Source organism: Xyrauchen texanus, chromosome 8 (genome assembly GCF_025860055.1).
Source record: "Xyrauchen texanus isolate HMW12.3.18 chromosome 8, RBS_HiC_50CHRs, whole genome shotgun sequence".
NCBI lineage: Eukaryota > Metazoa > Chordata > Actinopteri > Cypriniformes > Catostomidae > Xyrauchen > Xyrauchen texanus.
In genome coordinates this window covers 475638-489118 of record NC_068283.1, presented here as the reverse complement: position 1 = coordinate 489118, position 13481 = coordinate 475638, and the positions used below count along the sequence as shown (strand labels likewise).

Below are 13481 nucleotides of genomic sequence, written 5' to 3'. Positions count from 1 at the left end.
TGTACCGGGTTTGTTCAGCACATGCTTCTTTTAACTTAATTTTCTCTCTGAAGGTCGCCGATTTTTTCCTGAAGCACGCAGATTTCCTCGGTTTTTTCCCGTTGTGGTTGTGTTAGCTTCAATACGTCTGTCAAAACTTTTCAAAAGTTCAGTCTGCTCATCCATTTTTCAGTTCAGAGCTTGCACTGCTTGTAGAATTGCAGCACCAGTGTTCACGTCCTCAATTTCACTTCGGTACCTCTGTTTCATGGGATTTGGCTCTTTAATTGGCGTATGTTCTTTGTTAATTTTGTGTTCCTTGGGAGAATGTTCATCCGCCTCTATTTCTTCATCTATGTCGATATTATCACATGCCTCGCGGAGAACCATCAAGTTGTAGTTGTGGTCAGACATGGTTACAAAAAAACAAGCAAAAAAGATACCAGAATGTTGTAGTAGCCTACTTTTGTCGCTGTAGTTTTGTCGCTATAGTTTTGACACTAAGTTGAATAGCTGTGTAACCGAGGGTTATTACACTAGTTAATCACATTTCAAGGACTAAATAAAGAACTTTTAACCAGAGCCTGCAAAAGTGCTGCCACTCACTCCACCATCTTGAAACCCCCTCCCATATTTTGGAGGATGCATCAGGTGTATCCTATGTGGCCTTCAGTCACCCATAATCCTTTGCACGTGTCCCAAATTATAAAAAAAAAAAGGGTGGAGTCATGTGACCAAGAAGGCGGAAACCTTCATGACGCAGCTTACTTTTTTCTCTCTCTTCAAGTTTTTATTTGCATTCAATGACAATATGTAAAAAATATGTGGTTCCTTTAGTTTCATCCCTGTTACTAAAGGAGTATAATGTATGAATTTTGACTTTTTTTGTCTCCAGAAAGTGTTGTGCATAATTGTGCATAGATAAAAAGTTTAAAAGATATTATCAATTTACCAGCCTTTTGTGTGCAAATTTAACAAACAGCCATCCATGAGTCTAGTTAATCACCCTGGAGGTGACTAACTATTTGTCCTTTATCCAATTATCATAAGACTAAGTGCACTGTTGTTTGCTTTTTATTAGTATCACACAGGACTAAACACTCCGTGACACAAATGAATACAAATATAAATAGATGGTTCTCAGTGTTCTTTAGAAATCTGTTTAGAATGGTGTTTTCTTAGGCTGTGAGGCTAATTAAAGACCCTAGGGGCTGTTGACAATGCGCAAAGCCTTAAAACAAATTTTAAGACTTAGTGTACACAAAAAAAAAAAAAAATAAGATCAAATTTAACATGAACTGGGGCTATTTTATTTGTATTACATAATTACATTGACGTAGTATTTAAAGAGCTGTTACCCTTTAAAAAGCCAACTTAAGCTTGTTCTCTTCTAAACTACGAAAAGCCACAGCTGAAGTTCGTGAAGTTTTTGGGGAGTTTGACACTTTTCTTCATGTCTGCTAGCAATGGTAAAGTTAGACCACTTCTAAAATGCTTTACTGCTGTGTGTTTGAATATAAGTATACATGTGCATTTACTGTAAGACAGTTGACTTGCTTATTTGTGTGTGCGTGTATATGTATATATATATATATATATATTATAATTTTTTTTATTCCATTTTAGAGTCTAAAATGGTTCTTAAAAGCAAAATCTCATTGTTTCTCCTCATCTTTTCATCTATGATTGGTAACTATTTCACATTTTTAGTTTGAGAACTTTTTTTTAACTAATATTTCTTAAAATAAAGATTAATTCAAATGAATTATAAGCAAAACTAATCATCAAATGATTTGTTTAGCTGTGATTGTGGTGTTAGGTTCATCTAAACATGGTTAAATAAATACACAATATAACAAAATACCACTACTAATTGATATTTTAATAAAAAGTAATGTTGTTCCATTTTTATTAGGTCTTGTAGTGATGACAAGTGGAAATCAAACAATTTCATGTAATAGTCGGTGTCTAGCAAATTCTATAATTGCTAAGAAACTGAAGAATGCACCGCAGGGTGATAACTGTGACGTCTCTGTTACCATCACTTCAATACAGTATGAGATGCTGTCTTTTGTAAGTATCAGAGCCTTTTTTCCCCCATTATTGTTTAAAAAACCACTAATATAATATATTATATATATATACATCATTGACCATATACCCTTCTAAATTTCTGTTGCATAAAAAAATAAAATCTTTTAGGATACAAAGGACATGCAAATGAACAACCTTATCAAGTTAAACTTGGTGAGTAGATAACAGTTTAACTTCCCCTTAAAGGGATGTACATTTTCAAAAGTTATTTAAATGCTAGGACATGAGTGCCAGCATTGGCACACGGAGGGGTTATCACTGTTACGCTAGCAACAGCTAGAGAGGTATAGATTATTTTATTTATATAAATTCCTCACCTGCATTCCAATCTACATCTTGATGTAATCCTTCCTCATGATCACGTAGCGTGTTTTCATAAGATGCATGGGAGGCTGAACAAAAAGTTCAAATGTGACGAGACTGCAGTATATCCAATGGACTCGTGCAGCGCGTGCAAGCCAATCACGCATCACGAGCCGGCAGCGCTTCATTTTCTGGTAATCGCCCACTTTGCTTCGGTCAGACTGCGCAGATGACAGACTACATTCCGTGTTTCATTTGTTTCTTTTGCTTTCAGAACAACACATGATATACTAAGGAAAACACAAATAATAATCTTTGTGTTTTCCAACCCAGCATACAGGTACACCCTCCTTAAAACAGTCAAACTCAAAATTACATTAAACGGTTAACAGAGGAAACATATACACATTGAGGGAATCTATTCAAAATATTAATTATACCTGGAAATAAAGTTTTAGGATTTTGCAGGTGCGATTAACTGAACAGGGCTAAATAGTTGAACGGCTTGTGATGCGTGAATATCTTGCATGTGCAGCAAGAGTCTCATCACACTTTAATAGTGTTTAGCCTCCCATTCATCTGATGAAAACATGCTGCGTGATCGTGAGGAAGGATTACATCAAGATGAAAAACGTAATATAAATAAAATAGCCTGCTCCCCTCTCGCTGTTGCTTGTGTGCTAGTGATTACATGATTTCAGTGACATAATATAAGAAATATTTAAGATTCCACACAATTTCGTGATCAGTCATCAAATAAGCAAATGTGTGACATTAACTGAGTTAACTCATTTTGTACAAAATTACAGTTTTTCTTTCATGAAAGCACTTCAGATGCTCTGTGAAAATTCACATGCAGGATCATGATTATATGATAATCATTGGCTTTGCACACTTTTTTCACTCAAACTGTTTAATAGAATTTGTAATGAAAAAGTAAATGATGAAATTAGAAAAATGTAAAAGAGAATAGGGTTGTCGGCACAGCCATTGACCAGGAAATAAAAAAATGGCACTCCATGTCAGAAATGTTGTCGACCCTTGTACTAGGATATCACATAAGGATACTCAAACTTTGTTAGCGAAAGACATTCATCCTCTGACAAATGTCTGCTCTGGTTTCAAATGGAATAATTCCTTAATATTAGGCCTACCTCTGTAAAAATACTGAAAGAAATAAAAGGATTTTGTAGTATCAATGAAAGTGTATTTTCTTCTTTGTAGCGTTGGAGGGATCCTGAGCTTGGGTGGAATAAAACAATAAATAACATTTCTGCAATTTTGTTGCCGGTTGATAAAATCTGGACTCCTGGGATAGTTTTTGAGAATGCGTGAGTTGAACTACATTTTCTCAGATTTTTGTGACTTGGATTTTTCAGTTCATAGCACTTATATAAGAGTTGACACCACATTTAACTTAATTCTAGATAAAACACAGCCTGTTTTATATGTTGTATTGTCTTAAGGTCCTCAGGCATATCTAGGTTTTTAATAACCTATGTTTTCTATTTATTTATTTATTTGTTTTACTAAACATTTGTGGAATGACAGATAAATGTTTTGTCAACCTATTGAGGTTCACAACAGTACAACATACTCAGTGAAGTTCAGTCCTTAACAGTCTAGATTTTAAGTAATTTAAATATAGCATCTACTCTGAAGTGCTTAACCTTTGACATCTCAGTTATAAAGTGAAACGATTACACTTTAATGTGGAAAATGGTAAAACATGTTGAAATGTAATACACATTTTCAACCTGTTTTTTTTTAAGGTATATGCATTTGAGTAACTGACCCAATTAAAAGCCAAATGTAAATATATTTGTGTTTTGAATGCACTAAAATATGAAAAACATTTTATTAGTAAAATCTAAATATTTGAAACTAATGTGTCCTATTGGAGAAAGCAGCACAGAACATTCTAGAACAGTTTTTCTCTATCCTGTTTTTATTTTATTTTTTTCAGTTGCCCAGCACTGAATACATTTGAATGATTGATTCCCTTATATTGTTGTTGACAATATTTCCTGAATTGGCTGAATTTACTAGTTCTAGCTATAAAAACTCTTGAGTTTATGTCCATAACAAACCTGACTGGCTGTAAAAAAAAAAGAAAGAAAAAAAAGAAAGAAAGGCAAACTTAACTATATTTAAAAAAAATACTAGACAGTGATGTGAATACAACACTTAAAATTGCAATAAAATAGACAAGACCAGAGATAAGAGACAACTGAAACCAAGGAGAACGTCTAGGTTACGTATGTAACCTCAGTTCCCCGATGGAGGGAACGAGACGTTGTGTCAGAGAACGACACTAGGGGTCTCTCTTGAGCGCCGATATTCACCTCTGTACTATGAAAAAAGGCCAATGAGAGTTGGCAGCCAGTATTTGCATGTCCCGCCCCCGGACATACGGGTATTTAAGCGGCGCAAATACGGGAGTTCATTTCTGATTTTTCTGAGGAGCCGGAAATGGTCCGGCCACAACAGGGGCTCGGCTCAGCGACGTGGCAAGGGGGACACAACGTCTCGTTCCCTCCATCGGGGAACTGAGGTTACATACGTAACCTAGACGTTCCCCTTCTGTCGCTCTCTTACGTTGTGTCAGAGAACGACACTAGGGGTCCACATAAAAAGCGCCATGCGCTGAGCCGTGTACGTGATCCGCTGATACAGCAGCGAGCAGGTATTCCTACGTGCAGAACGACCAACTGTATCAGGCCGCACGTACCCTTCCCCAATGCCCCATTTAAGCCATCAGGATTCCTTATCGTTACCCCGGAGGGGGGAACAAGGTGACGGCCGCCAACACGGGAACGGGCCAGCCTGGCTGGGCCTCTTTTCTCTCTATGTTTCTCGCATAGAGCAACTACGGCCGGGGCCCTTACACGCATTGAGGGAAGGGGGTCTTAGCCCTTGGTAGGGCGAGGAAGACCCTGCGAAGGCCACACCTACCCGGAGGGGAGGCAAATTTGAGTGGCACATACATCGCATGGCCTATACCTAGGCCTTATGCGGAACAGTAGTGCGGTGGTAGCACCAGCCTCAAAGAGGGGGGAGCATACAGCACGGCACCTGAGGTAGCTGTGACTGCCTAAGGGAAACACGGCGTCAACTCACGTGAGGGGACAGAACCGTGGTTTTACACACAGGGGGAGTCCGAGCAGGAGGCCTTACCTGTGGGGCCCCTATACCAGTACAGGGTAGCTAGCGGTACCAGCAGTGGTTTGGGTCGGCGAGTCCCTCCACGAGAACTGCGACCCGCAAGGGCTAGGGGAGGAGCCAACCAGTGTCCCAAGCCTGGGATCTCCTGGGAAGAAGGCGCACTGTTTCCCCTGGTTAGGGGAAGGGCGCTGGGTGCAAGCGATCCACCCGGTCAGATCGTCGGCGTGTCACCGAGTTCTCACGGGCTCGGTACCTGAGAGAACACGGGACCGAAACTGACTCAACTCAGAGATTGTAGAATCTCGCAAAAGTGTTAGGTGTTGCCCAGCCCGCAGCTCTACAAATGTCTGCTAGGGCAGTGCCCCTAGCCAGTGCCCATGAGGACGCCACACTCCTGGTGGAGTGGGCTCGGACCCGCAAAGGGGGGGCACGGCCTGGGTGTGATAAGCCAGGAAATGGCATCGACAACCCAGTGGGCGAGTCTCTGCTTGGAGACAGCGTTCCCTTTCTGCTGTCCCCCAAAGCAGACGAAGAGCTGCTCAGAGCGTCTGGTGCTCTGTGTGCGGTCCAGGTAAATACGTAAGGCACGCACCGGACACAGCAGTGAGAGGGCTGGGTCTGCCTCCTCCCGGGCAGCGCTTGCAGGTTCACCACTTGATCCCTGAAGGGTGTGGTAGGAACCTTGGGCACGTAGCCCGGTCAGCGGTCTTAGGATCACGAAAGTGTCTGCCGGACCGAACTCCAGGCAGGCGTCGCTAACAGAGAACGCATGCAGGTCCCCGACCCTCTTGATGGAGGCGAGCGCGATCAGCAGGGCCGTCTTGAGAGAGAGGGCCCTGAGTCCAACTGAGTCAAGCGGCTCGAAGGGGGTCTCCGGAGTCCCATCAGGACGACCGAGAGATCCCAGGAGGGAAATAGGTTAGGCCGGGAGGGAATCATCCTCCGGGCACCTTTTAGGAACCTGACGATTAAGTCGTGCTTGCCAAGAGACTTGCCGTCTACCGTGTCATGGTGGGCCGCGATAGCAGCAACATACACCTTGAGGGTGGAGGGGGACAGCCTCCTCTCCAGCCTCTCCTGAAGAAACACGAGCACTGACCTAACTGCGCACTTCTGCGGGTCTTCGGCTCGGGAAGAACACCAGTTCGCGAACAGACGCCACTTCAGGGCGTAAAGATGCCTGGTCGAAGGGGCTCTGGCTTGGTTAATAGTGTCTATGACGGCTAAAGGTAGGCCGGCTAGACCCTCCGCGTCCCGTCCAGGGACCAGACGTGGAGTTTCCAGAGGTCTGGGCGCGGGTGCCAGAGCGTGCCCCGTCCCTGAGAAAGAAGGTCCTTCCTCAGGGGAATTCGCCAGGGAGGGGCTGTCATAAGGAGCGTGAGATCCGAAAACCACGTCCGGTTGGGCCAGTAGGGGGCCACCAGAGTGACTTGCTCCTTGTCCTCCCTGACCTTGCATAGCACCTGTGCAAGAAGGCTCACTGGGGAAAAGCGTACTTGTGCAGCCACACGGGCCAGCTGTGTGCCAGAGCATCTGTCCCCAGGGGAGCCTCTGTGAGGGCATACCAGAGCGGACAGTGGGAGGTTTCCTGGGAGGCAAACAGGTCTACCTGGGCCTTGCCGAACCTGTCCCAAATCAGCTGGACCGATTGGGGGTGGAGCCTCCACTCTCCGCCAGGCAAGGTTTGTCTTGACAGCGCGTCCGCTATCACATTGAGGTTGCCGGGGATGTGAGTGGCGCGCAGCGACTCCAGTCGCTGCTGACTCCAAAGGAGGAGACGACGGGCGAGCTGTGACATGTGGGGGGAGCGTACTCCGCCTTGGCGGTTTATGTAATCCACCACCGTGGTGCTGTCTGTCCTGACCAGGACATGTTTGCCACGAATCATCGGAAGAAATTTCTTCAGGGCAAGACGAACGGCCAGCAGCTCTAGGCAGTTGATGTGCCAGCGCAGCGGCCTTGGTTCCACCGGCCTGCGGCTGCGCGCCGTTGCACACGGCGCCCAACCCAATTTGGAGGCGTCGGTTGTAACCAGAACGCGACGGGACACCTGCTGCAAGGGTACCCCTGCCCGAAGAAAGCAGAGGTCTGTCCAGGGTTTGAAGGTTTGGAGGCAGGCAGTGGTAATTTCCACGCCGTGCGTGCCGTGGCGCCATGCTCGTCTCGGGACTCGAGTCTGGAGCCAATGCTGAAGTGGTCTCATATGCATCAACCCTAGTGGCGCGACCGCCGCGGAGGATGCCATATGCCCCAGGAGCTGTTGGAAACGCTTCAACGGGACCACGGTGCCTGGCTTGAAGGAAGCGAGGCATTCCAGCACTGACTGAGCACGTTCGTTGGAGAGACGTGCTGTCATTGACACTGAGTCTAACTCCAAACCGAGAAAAGAGATGCTCTGGACTGGGGTGAGCTTGCTCTTCTCCCAGTTGACCTGAAGCCCCAAGCGGCGGAGGTGCTCGAGCACCTGGTCTCTGTGTGCGCATAGTAATTCCTGCGAGGGGCCAGAATAAGCCAATCGTCGAGGTAATTGAGTATGCGTATGCCCGCTCCTCGTAGCGGGGCAAGAGCCGCCTCTGCGACCTTCGTGAAGACGCGAGGGGACAGAGACAGGCCGAAGGGGAGGACCTTGTACTGATACGCCTGGCCGTCGAATGCGAACCGTAGAAAGGGTCGGTGTCGAGGGCGAATTGAGACGTGAAAGTACGCGTCCTTCAGGTCTACCGCTGCGAACCAATCTAGATGCCGAACGCCAGATAGAATTTGTTTCTGGGTGAGCATTTTGAACGGGAGTTTGGACAGGGTCCGATTGAAAACTCGCAGGTCCAAGATCGGTCGTATGCCACCGCCTTTCTTGGGTACAACGAAGTAAGGGCTGTAGAAACCCTTCTTCGTTTCGGTTGGAGGGACAGGCTCTATCGCGTCCTTGATTAGAAGGGAGGCGATTTCCTCGCGCAGGGAGAGGGCATGTTCGCCGTGCACTGCGGAGGAACGAACGCCCAGGAAGGGGGCGGAGACCTGGCAAACTGAATTGCGTAACCGAGTCGAATGGTCCGGTGCAGCCAGCGTGACGAGCTGGGCAGAGAAAGCCATGCCTCTGCGCTCTGTGCTAGGGGCACCAAGGGGACAAGTATTTTGGACGTACCCGGCGGGGCTTCGCAGCGGTGCGGAACAGGTAACGCAGCGTCGGGAGGCTCTGTGGCGTCCCGAGGCTCTGGTGCTGAGAAAAGCTCAAAGCACTTACCTTGTTCCGCGCACCCGGCAGGGGCGGGTTCGTGACAGAGGAGGAGGTCTGATGTCGGTGTCCTCTGGACTCGTCTGAAACGGCCGGCCGGGGAACAGTCGTGGGGCTGAGGGCGGAGCACCGCATCCTGGGCGCCGGGACTGTTGAGGCCTGAAACACAAGTGCCGTGAGAACGGCATTTGCGGGCCATGTGACCCAGAGGTAAAGGAAATAGCTCTTTTATTGAGAATTTGGTACCGTAGCCCGTCAGGGTGCGCAAATGAAAAAACACAAGATTCTCCTCCCGGCCCTCCACCGGGGGACGGAGCGGTCTCACCATCTCCGGAGCTAACTTCTCGTCCTCTGGGTCCGCTGTCTCAGGGACGTTTGGGAGCCTTCCGGGTCCTCGACGGGGTCCGTGAGGCAGGGGGCGTGCGCTTCCTGCGGTTTGCTCGACGCTGGGGCTGAGAGCTGGGCCCAGGTTGGGGCGGAGCAGAAGGTCTTCTGGCCGCAGGAGGACGCCCTCCGCGAGCAGATGGGGCCTGGGCCATGGCGGCAGGCTTGCGGCGTGGCATGATGTGAGAAATGGCCTCCATCTGCTTCTTCACCAGGGAGAACTGCTGGGCAAAGTCCTCCACGGTGTCGCCGAAGAGGCCGAACTGGGAGACAGGGGCGTTGAGGAAGCGAGTCTTGTCGGCTTCACGCATCTCAACCAAGTCCAGCCATTGCTGACGTTCCTGGACCACCAGAGTGGCCATCGCCTGCCCGAGTGCCTGCGCTGTGACCTTCGTCGCTCTCAGGGCGAGGTCGGTCGCTGAGCGCAGTTCCTGCAGCGTGTCGGGATCAGGGCCACCCCGTGCATGTTGCGGAGTGCCTTGGCTTGGTGGACCTGCAGGAGAGCCATGGCATGCAGGGCGGAAGCGGCGCGTCCGGTAGCGCTGTAGGCCTTCGCGGTGAGCGAGGATGTTGCTCTACAGGACCGGGAAGGGAGTACAGGGCGGCCCCACCAGGTGGTAGTGCTTCCGGGCATAGATGGATCGCAACAGCTCTATCCACCTGGGGATCTCCGTGTACCCGTGGCGCGCTCGCCGTCGAGGGTGGCGAGGGCGGATGAGCAGGTGGCACGACGAGTGGAGAGGGTGCTCTCCACGAAGACGTCAGCTCATCATGCACCTCCGGGAAGAAAGGTACTGGGGGCGAGGCTGTGAGCGCGCTCACGCCCAAAACCAATCGTCTAGCCGTGATGGCTGCGGGGAGGATGGAGGGTTCCAATCCAGGCCCACGCTATTGGCTGCCCGGAAAGCATATCGGACATCTGCGCGTCGGCCTCCTGCTGGGCGTGCAAGCCCGAGCGGCAGCCCAGAGGAGCCCTCAGCGTCAGAGCCCACGCCCTCCGATGTCGCGGCGAACTCATCTGCTTCCATCGCAAGAGGGTAGGCAGACTGGCTGTGAGGCGAGTCGCCGCCACCTCGAGCGGGACGGAGTCAACGAGCGTGCTGGGGCGCGGGTGGTCCGAGGGGCGTACTCGGCGAGCTGCACCCGCTGCCATCCCCAAATCACCTCCATCGCCAGCCGCATCGTCCTCAATCCCGTGGGAAGAAGGAGCGACGCTGGGGCGGCTGGAGTGGCTTGCTTACGGTTGTAAGCAAGCCGTGACCGCTAACGTTGTCATGGTCATGTTCTCGCAATGAGAACATGAACCATCCACAAACGCAGCCTCGGTGTGATCGCTGCCCAGACACACGAGACAACGCCTGTGGCCGTCGGAAGCGGAGAGTACTCTACCGCGATCCAGAAACAACACAGGGGCGGAAGGGCATCTTTAAAAAGACACGTCCTGAAAAGGACGTTCAACGCCGCTGTGTTTTTGCTCTTTTAGAGGAAATTACTCTTTTAAATAAAATCACTCTTTTATGAATGAAAGACTGCGTGAGAGATCTTTCTATCTGCAACTGTCGATGCGCTCAGGGGCAGGATGTGCACAGCCGTGCAACCAGGAGAAAGCCACTGTTGTGCGCCGCAGAATCCAACAGCATGCAGCAGAGGATAGCAGGAACTCGGTGTGTAGTCACGCAGCAAACTGCAAACACGACCATCGGCTCCGAAGAAATTTTCTGAATGAACTCCCGTATTTGCGCCGCTTAAATACCCGTATGTCCGGGGGCGGGACATGCAAATACTGGCTGCCAACTCTCATTGGCCTTTTTTCATAGTACAGAGGTGAATATCGGCGCTCAAGAGAGACCCCTAGTGTCGTTCTCTGACACAACGTAAGAGAGCGACAGAAGGGGAACTGTAATTCATGGAGAGATCAACCTAATAGTATTCCCATTCATCTTAATGGCAGTTGCTCTCCTGATGCATGCAGCCCTGGAAGTAAACAAAGAAAGTCTGGCTTGCTTGCTTTCTTTCTTTCATTTGCTGCCATCTTTGCTCATGAGGGTTATAGTAAAACCAATGTGCCAGTCAAGAACATTTGAATGCTAACAGATAGCTCTCTCCAAGTATTACAGATCTTGTGTCATTGCTTCTTTGCTTGGGTGATATGTTTTATTCTCTCTTCTTCTGCATTCAGAATATATGAAACTGAAAAGCCATACACTAGTGATGTAAAAGTAACTCAGAATGGAAATGTGGACCATGCAATTATCGTTTCCTTGGGAGTAAGCTGTGACATCAGCCTTTTTTACTACCCCTTTGTGGTTGGGGAGTGTAGTGTGGGCATTAATGGATGGAACCAGAGTGGTAAGAAGATATTCTTGAATGAATAATTAATAATGTGTTCTTATCAAGAGATGTTTATCCTAAATATATTATTTATAGAGACGTTATGGAAATTATATCTGAATATGTGCTGAACTGATCAATGTTCTTTTTTTTGTGTTGATGTAGGTTGTGGGCTTACACTCAAGCTTCCTGGTAAAGATAACTTATCTTTGATTGGAGGTTCTGAAGGAGAGTGGATGGTAGTGAGCGTGCAAGTAACAAACGATATACTGTTTGAAAACCGCACCTATCTCTCAGTAATTAAATCAAATTCAATTTCAAATACTTTCTTCTATTTTATATGTCAGGATTACCTTAGGTCAGTGGTTCTCAAACTGTGGTAGGTGTAATACCAGTGGTACGTTGATCCACATTGGCAAAGAATAGAAATATAAATGATAATGTTTCCAAATTTGTTTATATATTTAATATAAATATATTTAAGTGAATCTAAATGTCTAGTTGCTTACATTCTTCTGCAATGTGTCTTGGGTATAACTGAGGTATGGTAGATGTTGGGAAAGAAGATAACAGGCAATTTAGTGGTAAAATTGGGCTGATAAGATAACCTGGATCTGGTAAGAACTCTAGGTGCTGCCCCTAAATTTGGTGAGGAGATAAAGAGGGTAAAGTTAGTATTAAGGCGTCCAGGTGTTCATTCAAATAACTTGTATGTTCTATATGAACAAAGACTTGTTAAAAAATTAAATATCCTACAGGCCTTTGCACACTAAATGTGGCATGATTATGAGAGGTGAAGTGCTGTTGAATGGGCACTTGACCATAGAAAGCGAAACAAATGTTGGACGTTAACACATTCAAGCCTTTACAATAGGTGCCGCTAATCGACGCACAATTTTACCCCGCTACAGTTGGTGGCTCAACAAACATTTGAGCTGGTCTGCCCTTTGCCAGGTGAGAACTAACCACTTGAAAAGTTTGCAAAACAAACAAGACAAGCAAACGAGTTATTTACATTAATTATATTAATCTTATTTTTAACTGAGCAAAATAGACACTTTAGAACCTTGAAGTTGTTTGTGATACAAAGGCAATGTTACAGATATAAGAGAACTCGCATCAGATTAAATACAAAGGCCAAAAATGCAGCAATATGCAATTCATTATGAAGACAATCCATGTAAGATCAGAGAATTTTTTAGGGGATGCATTAGTTTAGTTATGCATTAGTTTAGTTAGTTTAGTTATATATATATATATATATAAATAAAAAATTCCAACATTCTTTTGCATCGCCGTGCGTGTGTGTGTGTGCGCGTGTGCCTCGAGGCAGGTGAGGAACGATGATCTATACGCAGCTTTATAAAACAAAACACCGGGAACCTAGCACAGAGCATAACAAAACAGGCAAGAACTAACAATTTAACTGGGGAAAACAAGGGCTTAAATACACAAGGGAAAACAAGGAACACCTGGTGAAACAATCAGGGAATGAGAGACAATCAGGGGAAACCAATCAAAAATGAAACTACAAAAACCTAACAGGAACTAAACAAGAACTTGAACATAAAAGCACTAAAACAAAAGACAACAGGGAACATGTGACAGTGTGTTTCTAAATCACTTGTACCTTTATTAGCAACTGACACATAAGTGCCAGCTTTACATGTCATACATTCTGCTTCCCACGTATCTCGACCTGGACGAAAGCATGAATGGGAATTCTTTGTGCAAATCTTCTGTAAATTTGCACTTACATTTGGGCATTGTTTCCACTCAGCTGTCATTTGCTACTTCTGTCAAGCAACTGTTTGATGCTGAACACAACAGCGCTTCACGCGTTTGCGAAGAGATTGACATGCGGCAATTTGGCCAGTAGTTGCTGCAAGCCTCTTATAATCGACCAATTGGAGTGCGAGAAGGCGGTACTTACCAAGAGGAGTTACGGCAATGCAAATATGCATGCGCACACACAATGAAGCGTTATGGGGCT

The 13481-nt window shown here is 46.7% G+C and overlaps 1 protein-coding gene across 1 annotated transcript in view; it reads left to right on the top strand.

The window, feature by feature from the left end:
* Positions 1-1386: 1386 nt before the first annotated feature.
* The window catches only part of LOC127647470 (5-hydroxytryptamine receptor 3A-like), a 32663-nt gene continuing 20568 nt past the window's right edge, over positions 1387-13481 (top strand). Inside the window, exons 1-7 of the mRNA XM_052131735.1 lie at positions 1387-1448; positions 1606-1668; positions 1895-2052; positions 2182-2226; positions 3601-3707; positions 11337-11506; positions 11654-11784. Coding sequence (XP_051987695.1) covers positions 1433-1448; positions 1606-1668; positions 1895-2052; positions 2182-2226; positions 3601-3707; positions 11337-11506; positions 11654-11784 — 690 coding nt within the window. The 5' untranslated portion in view covers positions 1387-1432. The remainder of the gene's footprint in view (positions 1449-1605; positions 1669-1894; positions 2053-2181; positions 2227-3600; positions 3708-11336; positions 11507-11653; positions 11785-13481) is intronic.